The 13,733-nt window shown below is 54.6% G+C and overlaps 5 protein-coding genes across 5 annotated transcripts; 2 read left to right on the forward strand and 3 right to left on the reverse strand.

Moving 5' to 3' along the window:
- Positions 1-246: 246 nt before the first annotated feature.
- CGCA056_v001928 (uncharacterized protein) lies at positions 247-1,731 on the reverse strand (the record flags this gene model as incomplete). Its single annotated transcript, XM_037317187.1, has 1 exon — positions 247-1,731. The coding sequence occupies one exon, from the start codon at positions 1,729-1,731 to the stop codon at positions 247-249; it is 1,485 nt and encodes a 494-aa protein (XP_037184970.1).
- A 2,366-nt stretch (positions 1,732-4,097) lies between these two features.
- Positions 4,098-4,574, forward strand: CGCA056_v001929 (uncharacterized protein; the record flags this gene model as incomplete). The annotated part of the gene is made up of 2 exons (XM_037317188.1): positions 4,098-4,163; positions 4,221-4,574. 2 exons carry the CDS (start codon positions 4,098-4,100, stop codon positions 4,572-4,574), a joined length of 420 nt encoding a protein of 139 aa, XP_037184969.1.
- A 1,932-nt stretch (positions 4,575-6,506) lies between these two features.
- CGCA056_v001930 (uncharacterized protein) lies at positions 6,507-7,340 on the reverse strand (the record flags this gene model as incomplete). Its single annotated transcript, XM_037317189.1, has 1 exon — positions 6,507-7,340. The coding sequence occupies one exon, from the start codon at positions 7,338-7,340 to the stop codon at positions 6,507-6,509; it is 834 nt and encodes a 277-aa protein (XP_037186034.1).
- Positions 7,341-8,467: 1,127 nt separating this feature from the next.
- RAD5-0 (DNA repair protein RAD5) lies at positions 8,468-11,996 on the reverse strand (the record flags this gene model as incomplete). Its single annotated transcript, XM_037317190.1, has 2 exons — positions 8,468-8,546; positions 8,596-11,996. 2 exons carry the CDS (start codon positions 11,994-11,996, stop codon positions 8,468-8,470), a joined length of 3,480 nt encoding a protein of 1,159 aa, XP_037186035.1.
- Positions 11,997-12,366: 370 nt separating this feature from the next.
- Ndufaf6 (NADH dehydrogenase (ubiquinone) complex I, assembly factor 6) lies at positions 12,367-13,538 on the forward strand (the record flags this gene model as incomplete). Its single annotated transcript, XM_037317191.1, has 2 exons — positions 12,367-12,494; positions 12,566-13,538. The coding sequence occupies 2 exons, from the start codon at positions 12,367-12,369 to the stop codon at positions 13,536-13,538; spliced, it is 1,101 nt and encodes a 366-aa protein (XP_037186036.1).
- Positions 13,539-13,733: the final 195 nt, after the last annotated feature.

The raw sequence follows: 13,733 nt of genomic DNA on the forward strand, positions 1-13,733 counted from the left end.
CCGCCTTAAGAGCAGTAACCCTCACCTATTATATTATGTTTTTATTTATACTTCTAGTTGTCTGAAGTTTTATTCAGGTTTCAACTGTCTATGTAATCTCATTCTATTAGTCTGAACTAAACTCCCGCAGGCTCTTAGACTGCCGCATCATATTTCCCAAGTTCTATTCGTTGTCAAAACCTGCTTCTGATCACATAAGATATCTAATTCTTTTAGTATACCACAATTCAGTATACACTCCATGTCCTATACTCCTTCCGGTGCTGGATTCCATGGACGCATGCTTTGCCGCCAAGCATCGCCGTGAAGGTGAGCCACCTCAACAGCCGTACAGTACGACTCATCAGAGACATCTCGATGATCTTTATGAGTAGGATATCCACCCCAGCCTAAAGTATATGAGTCAAAGATACTGGCCTGGGGCTCCATGACTTCATCTCGGTAGACGGTGCGGTACATCGCCCACTCCAGCTGAGCCTTCTCGTCAAAATAACCACCTCTGACATCTACGGCGAAAACCCGATCTCGTGGTTCGACCGCATGCCACTCTCCCACCTTGAAGTCAGCACAGGAGTGGCAATTTATGTCTCGGCCTCTCTCCGAAAGCCGTTTCAGTCGACAAGTTTTCATCCAACAGTTCATGCCAACCCGGTGCCTAGAAGGGCATTTGATTCGCATCGCCGCATGGCCTTCCAAAGGCCATCCCATCTCCTCTTCACAGATAGCACACTCCCTGTCTTCATCTGAAAGCGCAGCGATTTCCTCCTCTGACAAAGGCATCACAGTATTTTGTATCGCCGCCGCGCTCGCAAACTCGTCTTCCCGATGGAGCGAGCGGTTTCGGTGGAAATAATGATGCATCCCTAGCATCCGCAGCTGGTCGAACCAGGCATCACCGCCAAACCCTACAGGTTCGCCGAAAAGTAGTTTCCTTTCGGGCATCGGGCGTGCGCCTTGCCTGCAGAGTTCAGCAAGCTTGCTCGCGCAGGCCGGCGTGAGCTGAGGATCTTTGGCCCAATCCTCCATTTCGAAGAATAAGATGTTCTTGAATATGCGCATGACTTGAAACATACGCAGGAACGTGAGGCCACAGTCGTTGATTACCAAGTTCTTTGCTGTGTTGATGAGACGCATACGGAAATTCAACTCGATCTCCTTGACAGAGTCATATTCGTTCCCGTAGTGGCCGAGAAACTTTTCGTACCATGCTTCGATGCCACCTTCCTTCATGTTCCAATCATGTTCCATGCTTTGGCTCATTATTATGTGCGCTTTGTCGTTGTCCCAAATGTCCATGAAAAAAGGGATGACCTGGATCTCACCGACCGACGTCGGCCGCTTCAGGTGATTGAGCTGGCTCAAGTCAGGCTGCCCTGCTATCCTCGCCATTGCTTCATCGCGAAAAGTGTGGCCTGCGTTCACCGGATCTTCCCACGTGTATTCCTTCTTTTGTTCGTTGACGTAGACTATTTTATCTCCAACGAGCACTGGAGTGGGATGGGTGCCTTCTCTGGGGTAAAGATAGGTTCGAGCAACAGTCTGTCGCATTGCTACGGCAATATTGTGTAGCTCCGGCTCTATGTTGGTCCTGTTGCAATCGCATAGGCCACCCTTGTCGAAATGATCCTTGCTGAAGCGGCAAGCCATTTCCATCTTCGACGTGCGGTAAAGTTGGAGATGGTCCTCATCGGCGGGGATAATAGGCCATCTTGGGACTGTGGATGTTATCATGATGTCGCACAACGCTTGTGCGTAAGACATGGTGGCCTCCTCTTCCCGTGCACTTCGCGGGTTGACACCCGTCGGCGCTCCTGATAAAGGGCCTTGCCATCTGCGTGACAATGGCTTCGTGACGGGCTCCACGAATTTCCCGGTACAGTTATGGCAGGGGAAGGGGTATTTTTCGTCACACACGGAGAGAACATCTGGTTTGATGCAGAGTTCGTAGAGGGGATTCGCGCAGCGGACGAGGTATTGATGAGTGTGGGTGTCAACGGCGCCGTTGGCCTGGCAGGAAAAGTGTCTGCTCAAGAAGATACACATTGTCGCAGCAGTCAGTAGTCGAGGAAGAAAGAAGACTAGTGGAACTGTGCTGTCGAAAATGGTCAAAAGAGGAAAACGAAAAGAAAAACACAGCAAGAGCATGTCGCCTTTAAGAATGGCCAGCGAGTATTCTGATTTCATCGCCACGACCGCAAACCACCAGTGTCTATGACTTGTAAGGGAGGCATTCGAAAGTCCCCAGAGCAGACCTGAAGAGGTGATACGAGCCATTGTCTTTGGGTTCTTCAGGGTAATGGATGAATTGGGTAACTCGCAGTCTTAGTTGCCTTTCTCCCACAATGGCGAGGGACTCTGATACAGCATTGCCTGTTGTTGATAGAAGTATTGCATCTTTGTCCCAAAATTCATCGTCGAGAGGGACATACACGTAGAGGAAAAGATGCTAGCCCGGTTCAAATTGCAAGTTGAAGGAGAGTCGCAGCCGCGACGAAAATAGGAGCTCATTGTCTCGGTACGTCTCCGACGGCACCTACAACCTGACAACGGCCCTTGCTGCAAGTCATTGTACATGGGCAACACATGGCACTTGCCGAGTGCAGCTTCCAGTGTGATAAGACAGATACTGTAAGATGAATTGTCTTCTTTCCCCAGGCAATGTTGGTGCCCAAGAGGTTTGGAGGCGAGAGAATGCAGGGTGCAGCTGCAGGCGGCAAGTCGTGGTGTAGGCCGAGTGGCTGGTAGCACAGCTGCACAGTCGCCCTGTCTTCTCGGCAAAGGGGCCTTAATCAATTGAAGGAGAAGGGCCGTTGGGTTGCTATTGAGGTTGGGGAGGTGCAGCTGTCTCGATCCGGCAATGTCAGCATCGAACATGCGGAAGGGAGCCGGTGCTTGCCGGTCATGCTTTCAATCAAATGCGGTGGTGGAAGCGATGCAGGAGGAAGGTGATGTTGGAGAGAACAGAAGGGAAGAACAACAGCCCACACCAGCCAGGTGTTGACGGATACAGCGCTACGGGAGCTTAGTCAGGCGCTCAATGCCCCGGTAAGACAGCACGCCAACGTAAACTGCATCGCCAACTTGACCCCTTCTCCTCCTAATGCGCCATCCATGACTTTCATCACCTCTGCCTGCCCCTTGTCAACATCGTCCAGCATCGCTTCCGAAGCCATGGAAGAGGACGGGATACTCCACTGCTCCATCAAAGAAGCTTCAACTAGACCCGTCCGCTTCGGAACGCCATGACCGATCCCACGCTTACCGCGACGATGGCGGCCCATTGACCCTTCGATCGTCTTGATGCCCAACGGCGGCTTCACGATTCAAGCATTCGTGGCGAGCACTTCCGTCATTTCCTCATTTCTCATTCTCATCGTCGCCTCTGCATTCATATTGGCGACTACTGGGTCTACACGAAGGAGGCGATCCGGCAGACGTGCCAGTGCAACTGCTGCAGTCAACCCCAAGGCATCAGCCCATTGCAGCTCGATAGCCTCACCTGACGCGACTGGCAGCCCTCAACTCCCCCACGACACCACCAGCAGGAACACCCCCAGTTTGGGCTGTGGGCGGCCCGACGAGTGCGGGAACCGCTGCATGAGGGAGCCATGGTCGCGCCTGCAGTGAATCCATTGGTTTGGCGACTGCATGCGGCACGCATAATCGTGGCCAGCCTGCCTTTGGCCAGCTGCATCTTGTTCTTGTTTGGACGCGGATATACACTCTTACACTCCCTCCACCTCCGCATTCGCTGCGCAGTGCCACTCTTGCATATCTCCTCCCCGTTTCCAACCTCTCAGAGGCATCACGGAATGCTCATCAACTCACGCGAATCCCAATGGGCACGTCCGGCGCCCATCCATGTGCCTGTGCCGCTCTTCCTGGAGGCAAACCCAAGGTTAAATATGCTTCTCGCTCCTCAACGAGGCATCGTGCAGCCATCTTTGTTTGTTTTCTTTTACACAGCATGTTTCAAAATGTTTCTTTTCTACATTCGCGGTGTCTATACGTTGTAACTCGGTAATTATCCTGTTGTATTCTAGTCCATTCATATTCACCTCGCTGCCAAAAGCACGCCACCCCCCTCGTCGCCCTAGATGTACATCCCACTTCCACTCCCCCGAGCCTCCGGGTTTGAGGCTGAGAGGCGTTCGCCACCGGTTGTACGTTGGACAAAAGTCGTGGCTCCTGGTCTTTCGGCCCCTCTTACAAAGAGACAGGTCGGAATTGCAGGGAATAAGACTACCAATATCACAGTCGGTGTTACAGTCGGGGTTGCCATTCTAATCTTCATCCTCGGCTCGATCGCTTTCCTCTACTTTTACCGACAATCCCTCAACCGCATCAGTCGTCGCCGACGCCGACAGCGCCGTCATATCTATCACAAGACCGTCAGTTATAGAAGCTCCAACAGAAGCTCCAAGAGCCCCTCCACGAGCGGTCCACCGCCTCCGGGCCCGCCTCCGCCGCCGTCAGCTCCACCTTCCGCAGCCCCTGCCGACCCTCCGGCCGACCCCCCGGCCGATCCCCCGGCACCTCCTCCACCTGCTGCTGCACCTGCGGATAAAGAGTGATATGGCCGTCTTTGATGTTTCGTGAAGCGTAGCGTTGAGTGCAGGACAACCAATATGTTGGTCAACAGCCCACCAATGAAGCCTTCCGTTGTGCTAATATGGTTACAGGCCTTTTTGATGCTTGTGTACACTGACATGATGTAAGTTAGGTCGTTGTTTGGGTCAGGAGTTTGCTTCGAGCAGGAGTTTGACGGCAGATATGAACGGCGATACCAGGCGCCGGATGAAAACAGCCATGTACAGTCGATTGCTACGTTTTCCCATCGCTTTCTTTGCCAATTAATTGCAGCCTTTCATCTTCAAAACACGGTTCCTCCATCCCTTATTCAAGCAAACATCTTGACAGCCCAAACCACGAGCTCCCATTATGAACAGTCCAGATCTATTCTTAGCCCGATGAATCGGTATGTCCCATCTGCCTCGGAACGGCTGCATCAATCAGCCGCCATCTCATTGTCATCCAGGGGTATTGGCCCATCGCCAGCTGCCTCCCTCCTCAGATCCCGGCTCCCGGGCTCAACACCGCAAAGAGCATCAAAGAACGAAAAACAGCATTCGTTGCAGCCCACTTCCATGTCGTCATCAGCATCAGAATAATTGCCATCCATAAATCGCTGCAGCGGGAACATGGGATCAACACCCCAGCCGATCTCTGTCCCTGGGTCCATGTCCCCAGGCGGCGGCCCGTAATCGACGAAATCGTCACCCATCACCCCCATACCGACCCCGATGCCAACACCGCCCAGCCCCATTCCCATACCCATACCGGCCACCGGTGCCGGAGCCGTCGGCATGCCAACCCCCATGGGCATCTCCATCGGCGGCATCGGCATGAACCTCACCTCAACACCGCGAGACTTGCCACGGCCATTCTTGCTGGCCCTCTTCTTTGATTTTGTCTTCTTCTTGGCCTTGGCCTTCTTCTTTGGGCGTTTTTGATGGTGGTGGTGAGCTCGTCTGTGGTGATGATGCGTCCACCTGTGAGTATGTGGGATTTCGTCTCGGTGTGCGAAGGCAGTATGTCCATGAGTGTGTCCCCGTGTCATGGGGTGTGCGTGGTGCATCATTGGGTGTTTATGTGGTTTGTGATGATGCTCTTTATCTCCTTTCTTGGTCTTCTTTTTGGGTGAGAAGTGGCCGTTGAAGCAGTAGTAGATGATGGCGCACGCGAGCACGGCTGCTAGGAGACAGCCGACGAGCCAGCCTGCTACTCGTCCACTTTCTGCGTCGCGGCGAGAGAGTCTGTGCAGTGTAATGGCCGTGTCGATATGTTGACGAGGGATAGGAGCCATGACGAAACGGGCAACTTTGAGCGTAGGAAAGCCCGATGATATTCATTCTCATCATGTAACCAAATACCGGGCTTCTTGCTTCTTGTTCAAGTCGCCAACATCGGAATTCTGCCCTGCATCTCAAAGATCGTGGCATGGCCCATTATGAGTCTTAAGTCTTCACACCATCACAGCCTGCTGATGACATACCGAAACGCAACTGTGAACCTGATGCCGGTATCAGACCTGAAGCGCCAACAATCAACAATCAACATGCGCTAATTCCTACGATCTGAAGTTCGTTTCATGCACATGCACAAACTCAGCAGACGGAAAGCCGGTCCCAAACCACCGGAGCCCGCAGCGCAACGTCGCACATCCGCCTCCCAGTATCCAGTCACCTCTCTTCATATGATGCAAATGGTCATTGCTGACTCTATTCCCCCCCAAACACTGACGGGAATGGGGGGAAATACTATCTACCCTATCCTACAAACATCACGGGTATCTGCCAACCGCCACGATCCGAAACCCGGGGTCTCCGTCGCCCCATCTGCAAACTCCATGCTTGTAAAAACCAGTGGGTATTCCCGCCCCTATGCACGCAAAAGCGAATCTCATATCAAAACACATCCAACGTAGTTTGCTCCCGAGCAGACCCTCAACTTCTTCTCCGTCCCCGCCGCTCCTCCCGCCTCTCCTCCCTCTCCCGGATCCTGACCATAACCGCCCCAATCTTCTCCTGGACGTTCCCCGACCTCTCTGTGAACGCATCGTAGAACTCACAGTCAGCGTGCCCGGGCTGCCTCTCATTCAGCGAGATGATGGCATTCGAAAGCGCCTCCAGCTCCGTCTTCAACGGACCGTAATCCGTCCAGCCATGGCCTTGTCGACGATGCCGCCGCTGTTGCTGCTGCTCGTCACGATGTCTCGGCTCCCGCTCCGGTGAACCCCTCCGACCATGCTCGCTCTGCCCCCGTCTCCGCTGTCCGCCGTTCTCTCTATCTCCCCGATCCTCGCGAGAGAGTGCCCGCGAGTTCGCATACCGATCCAAACTACCACCCCTCGTCCTCTCTCGTCCACGACCACTACCACCACCACCACCACCGCCACTCCTCTCGCCCGCTCTCTCCTCCTCCGCTCCACCGCCAAACTTCTCCATAGCTTTGGCCAGAATGCTCTTCCCTATAGTCTCCAGCACATCGGCATCCATGTTCGGAACACCCCCCCGGTGCCTCTCCTCGTCGTCCCTGCCCCTGGCCCTTACCCGATCATCATGGCCGCCCCTGTCCCGCTCGCCGCCCTGGCCGGGCATGTACTTGCGCACGGCATACTCGACGAGACCCTTCGCAAGCATCTCCAGGATAAGCTCGAATTGCCTGCTGTGACCGCCACCATCATCTCTTCGTGTGCGGATGCGGCCGCGTCCGCCGCCGCCATCGCGGGGAGGCGGGGACGTGTTGCGGCGTGTAAGTGTACGCAAGAGTACGTCCATAGTTGTTAGGCTGGTGTTGCTGCTGCAGCGCAGCGCTGTTGATAGTCGGTGTATTGTGTAAGCGAATGTAGTGTGTGTCTGAATAGCGATCGGAATTTTTTCTCTGGGAGATTTCTCTCCAACTGAAAAGAGGAAAGGAAAACGAGGAAAATTCTCTTTTGAGGCCTTCGCGACTGCTTTTTCTTGTCGTGACTCGCACCGTAAAACTCGTGGTGCTGTTTAGCTCCCGCCTGCCAAAGTTCAACTCGTGCCTAAATTTTAGGTCATGCGGCGATGGCGGCCTCTGGTTGTGGTTTTCGCGCCTGCTCTCATGTGATTCACTGCGCCGCGGGCGTGAGTCGAGCGGGTGAGACAGTCGTCAAGTCAGTAGGCTCTCGCTCTCTTTCTTGCCGTTGAATATCGTTCGATCCGTAAAGAACTGTAAAAAAAATATTTCGGAAGGCGTGAAGGGTTGTGTTTGTTTCAAATGACCTGCGTCTGCTGCTTAATCATGTTCTGGTGGGTTTGGTGTGTGATGCGGGTGCGACTTTGGTGGTGAGGTGCGCAGGTGAGTTTGGTTTGAGGCGAAGTGGAAGGTGCGCACTCGCCTTTTTCGACTTACCTTTGGGCAAGTGTCGCGTGGAAGAACCCAGAGGTGCCGGATGAGTATTCGTAACGGGGTCTGTTGTCGCCTTATGGGTGGTGAAGGTGAGGTTGATTTCGACGTTGGGCCAAGTTAACCTACACGATCTAAGAAGGCAGGTCTGCAACGAGCGTCACCGAATTGGCTGCGGGCGTTCTTTTCTATTTGAATTCTATTTGGATATCCTTTCGAAGATGTTTAGTCAAGCAAGGTGCAGAGGTCTTTCACGACCTCCCCTTTGTTGCCAATGATTCACTTCATCTCCTCAAAGCATCGTGGCATGCTGCACAATGGGCACAATAGAGACCATGTCTTTGACCGAGTAAGGCCCTTTTAGCTTTTATTCACCGTGTCTTGCCATCTTCATTTTGTCGATGGAAGGATGCGTATGCTATCTATGTCATCTTCATCGACACGTCGCGTGTCATCCTGGGTGCGTTAAACGCCCAGCGCCATAATTATTCGTACATACTAGCCATGAGCGTTATTATCCACAGTCGCCCGTTTAGCTAAGAAGCTCCTTGATATCCTCAATACGAGCAAGCTTCTTCTCCTCATCACTCATCATGCCGAGCGAAGTCGCACTGAAGGAAGTTAGCAGAAGCAAATGCACCGAACCACAGAGAAACTCACATGAACTTCTTCCGCTCCTGGATGCGGAGCATCCTCTCCTCCACTGTTCCATGGCAAATGAACCGATAAACTTTCACCTCGTCCTCTTGTCCCATGCGATGCACACGATCGATGGCCTGCGCCTCCACCGCAAAACTCCACCATGGGTCCATCATGTATACCCTCTTCGCCGACGTCAAGTTCAGTCCCACGCCACCTGCACGCAAACTGATGAGTAACACCGTAAAAGTCTTTGAGTCCTGAAACTCGTTCAACACCGCAGCGCGGGCTTTCTGGGCCATGGTGCCGTCGAGGCGGAGGAATTTAATGTTGGCCCGCTCCAGCGCCGGCTCGATTAGCGTCAGGAACGACGTGAACTGGCTAAAGACGACCGACTTGACACGCGGCTGCTCCTTCCGCAGTTCGCGCAAAGATTTAATCAGGGCGACCACCTTGGACGATGAGTTATTGACGCCCAGGCGCTGCAGACTGATTTTCGACTTTTGGAACATGTCAGGGTCATCGTCGTGTCTGACAACCTCGAAAAGGTCGCGATAGTTGATCTCCGCTCGGCAATTAGGACAGGTAGGGACCTTATGCCTATCGGTCTGGTGCTTCATGTAGTCTAAAAGACACTTTTTGCAGGCCGAGTGCCAGCATCCGGTGACGGTCTGCTCGACCATGGGTTCCTCCGCGCAGATAGGACACTCATTCTCCGCTTCATCGCGAATCTGTCCCAGTATGTGCGCACCGAACGCATTGGGGTTCGACTCAGACTCGGATACAGTGGCTGAGAATTGCTCAATGAGCGACCCAAGATCCATGTCGTCCGCAAGACCGGCAGCTAGGTCAGCAGCTGCGCCAGCCTCCGCCTCGTCTGCGACAAGCTCCTTATTTCTCACCAAGACGGGATGACAACATGATTGACGAAGCCGCAGAATGTTGGCAAAAATGCTGGTAAAGGCTTTCATGACGGTACCAGCCTCAACATTCTCCCTGAACGATTGCTTTGCTCGTGTGAAGATGTAGTCGTAAATTTCTCGTTCTGTCTCGCCCAGCTCGACATCAACAATCTCGACATGCTTCGGTGGAAGAGGAACGAGTGGCTCGCCGTCTGGGGTTTTCATGTCTTTGGTTCGTCTGAGAACCAACGGCTCAAGCACCGTCTGGACAACATCTAGTGCACGCATGAAATCCTTCGACTCGAACGGAACAGTGATGAAGGTCTTCCAGAAGGAAAAGTTGTTCCATGGCTCAACGCGGAGGAAGCGAACCAGACTGAAGAGGTCCTCCAGCTTGTTGACGATTGGCGTTCCAGTCAGAACCCAACGATGCTCAGCGGATATCTCGTAGCAAGCCTTGGCTGTCTTCGACTGTCGGTTCTTGATGTGATGGGCCTCGTCAAGAATAACGCGGAAGAAGTTGAGAGAGAACAGACCGGTGTGATCGGACTTATTCCCCTTTTTGGCGGCCACCTGATTGAACTCGGAGAGGACAACTCCGTAGCTGGTGATGACCACGTCAGGGGCAGACGCAGCACTAGCCTCGCAGCACATCGCCTGGAGGTTACTGGCCTTTTCGTTACCGTAGTAAACAATGGCCTTGAGAGTGCCCTCCTTGGAAGCTTTCTCAGCCTCACTCTGCCATTGCGCCAGGAGTGACATGGGCGCCACAACAAGCGTCGTACATGGCGCTGAGAGCACGTTGGATGAGTTTGAAGCAAGTCTGGGCAGCTCGTTGACAGACGCAGGGGCACCGCCCTCCGCCTTGGCTCGTTGAGCAATATCGGACCGGTGCGAGTGGACGAGACTGAGCATCTGAATGGTCTTGCCGAGACCCATCTCATCGGCAAGTATACCGCCTAGGCAGTTCTGTTCTTGGACGGGGAAGTCGAGTGACATGTCGCCTGAGTACGGGTTAACGTAAAAGTGCTGCTGGTCCTGTACCTGAGGCAAATCCTTGTCGTCGGTGTCCTTGAGTGGCCAGGCATACTCTTCCCATAGAGGATGCATACTGGGCTCACGATTGCTTTTTAGATCCTTCTCTTTGGTCATCATCCAGTATAATGCCTGTTTTTGGTATGGCCGCAGGTCCATCGCGAACGTATCCGCCGGCTCAGCCTCTGGTGTATTGAAGTCAAACGACTGAGCCTTCCGGTACAGCGCGTCTAGCTGGTCCTGCTCCAGCTCCTCGCCGTCTTCTTGCTCGTCAGAGCCAGGGGAAGACCCCGGTTCCTTGGCTGTGGCCTTTGTGGCTTCCTTCTCCTTCTTCTCGTCCATCTCCGCCGCCTGCAGCAACCCTTGTCTCTGGTTCTTCGCGTTCTTCGATGCCGCCGAGTTCACTCTCGTGGGTTCGAGGTTGATCTCGTGCAGGAGTTTGACCAAAGCGACCTGTCGCAACCGAAGTTCCTTCTCTTCTGTGGACTCCTTCTCTTCAAAAAACCCCGCCGCCCTGTTCTCTGCGATCTTGAACCCGGGACTGTGGAACGCCGAAGCCAGCAGGTGGCACTTGAGTTGGATAAAGACCGTGTCGTTCGTCTGTAGCCTTTCAGGGGCGTAGACACATGTGCCCTCGAAGCGGCAAATCTTTTGGTCCATTAATGTCGATACCCACTCCGCCGTCTCCTTCGCCAGTCTCCCAATCTCCATGCCGCTGCTCGTCGTAAACCGCACCAAGACATCTACGCGTCTCGCGGCAGCAGATCCGCCACGAGGGGCGACGGTCGTGACACCAAACTTTGTAACTCGTGTGGCCTTGGGAGGCTGGATCTTTTGCCTGTCAATCTTGACAACATCGCCATGCTTGAGGAGGTTGGCACCGCTACGCGTGGCCCAGCCCTCAACACCAAGAGATCCAATGTATCGAGACTCGGGCATGGTTCGACAAATGATCGGTTTCGGGGAATCTTCCATCGGGACGTCTTGTGCGGTCGATATGGCGGCGGCGGGGGACGGTCTGGCGAAAGCATTGACCGAGGGAGCCTTCTTCTTGAAGTTCTTCCATGTGCCGTCAAAGTACATATTGACCGCGCGCTCCAAGTTGTTCCCACAGTTCTCTCGTATAACATCCAGCACATCCGCAGCAACCTTGTCGCCCACGAAGCTCTCAAACATCTCCTGGTCGAAAGTCATGGCGGACTCTTCGCGCTGGAGATCGGACGGAGGAGGGGCAGCGCGGTTGGAGGCATCTTCGATGGGCTGCTCGACCAGCGGTCCGCGTGACTTCAGTGGCGAGGAAGGCGCTTCGGCATCCTCGCTCTTGATCTGCGCCCTATCGTCGTCGTCGACATCTTGAAAGAACCGCTGCTTCTGATGTGTCGGCGGGGTAGGCAGCGCCGGGCTCGAGTGGTGGCTCAAGGCATCATCGTCGGAGAAGAAGCGTCTCCTCTTGGCAGGAGGCTCGGGAGAGCCTGTGAAATCCATTATAGAACTTTAAATGCCCCCAAAAAGTCCTTCAAGGTGGCAGGATTACAATGCCAAAACAGGCGACCAAAAGTACACTCAACCCAGCTCCAGAGAATGGAGACGCGAGGCGAATCAGTCAGCGCGACTGACCGCGTCGGGTCATCACGTGCTTGCGTGACACCTTATGTAAGCCACTTAAACCCCCCTCTGCAAGACGTCATAATTTGGTTAGTACACCGTAGAAAAAAGTGGTTGACTCGGGCATTTTGCGCATCCCGTCGCCCCAGCTGTACCGCACTGTAAAGAAGACCCACTCGCCTTGAAGCTGCGATTTTCAGATTGAAGAAGCATCTCCGACATGGCGCATTACAACAGCGCATTCTCCTGAATGAATCGACCACGCATCGTTGGCCATGGCCTGAGAAGGCTCCTACAGACCCCTCCGCGGGGGGCCAGGGGCATCATCACCGACGCAGACGTCGTCAAGGCAAGGAAGTATTGCCAGTCGCAGCTTCAGTAAGTGCCATCGCCTCTTTCCCATCAGCATCGGGTAGCAACCTCGATAGTCGTTGCTAACAACACCCTAGACACAGCCACCACGATGCCCATTTAGTCTACCGGCTGCTCTCTCCCCGGGCCCAGGATGCGTACCTCGCCCTGCGTGCCCTCAACCTCGAACTCGTCCGCCTCCCCGAAGTCGTCTCGAACCCGGTCATAGGCCAGCTGCGCATGCAGTTCTGGCGCGAGTCGATCGACAAGACCTTCGCCGGCACGCCGCCCGCCGAGCCAATCTGCGTCCTCCTTCACCAGGCCCTCCAGGACCTGCGCGCGCGCTCCCGCAGCAGCACCGCGAGCTCGATCCGCTTCTGGGCGCAGAGAGTCATCAAGACAAGGGAGAAGCACATGGACAACCGCCCGTTCGCTTCGTTGGCCGCGCTCGAGGAGTACGCCGAGAACACGTACTCGACGCTCATGTACGCCGTCCTCGCCGCGATGCCGCTGCGCTCGATGCAGGTCGACCACCTCGCGAGCCACATCGGCAAGGCGTGCGGCATCGTCGCGACGCTGAGGGGCATCCCCGTGCTCGCGGCGCCGCAGCAGACGCAGGTGCACACGCCGTCCGGGGCGGAGCCTCCGCGGCCACGGGACCCGGTCCTGTTGCTGCCGCTGGATGTCATGTCGGAGGTGAACCTGCGCGAGGAGGACGTGTTCAGGTACGGACCCGAGGCTGAGGGATTCCAGGACGCGGTGTTCAAGGTCGCGACCAGGGCGAACGACCACCTCATCACGGCGCGCGAGATGCTGAAGAATCTGCGGGCGGGCCAGGATGCGGGGCATGACTTTGAGCACCAGGGTGAGGAGGAGCACGTGTACGAGGAAGACCAGGAGGACGACGTGCAGCGAGACATTCGCCGCGGCTTTGGCGTGTTGCTGGAGGCTATTCCTGCGCAAGAGTATCTCACGAACCTGGAGGCGAGCAATTTCGACCCGTTCGCAGTCAAGGCGAGCTGGAAACTGGCATGGCGCCTGTGGCGCGCCACGAGCAAGCAACAAATTTAAGTCAATGTAGGACTGTAATATCAAGGGACTAGCTATGTAGGATATGCATGTACGACTATAACTGGCTGTCACGGCCTTGTTAACAAAAATAACCAACCTTGCTCCGTCAGTCAAAGCCAAAATTTCAGTGACATTCGGACTTCGACTTGGTGATGACAATTGAATCAGCTGGATTGGCTCAGTCGACCGCGGGGA

Source organism: Colletotrichum aenigma, assembly GCF_013390185.1.
Source record: "Colletotrichum aenigma strain Cg56 chromosome Unknown KSG_Cg56_contig01, whole genome shotgun sequence".
Taxonomy (NCBI): Eukaryota; Fungi; Ascomycota; class Sordariomycetes; order Glomerellales; family Glomerellaceae; genus Colletotrichum; species Colletotrichum aenigma.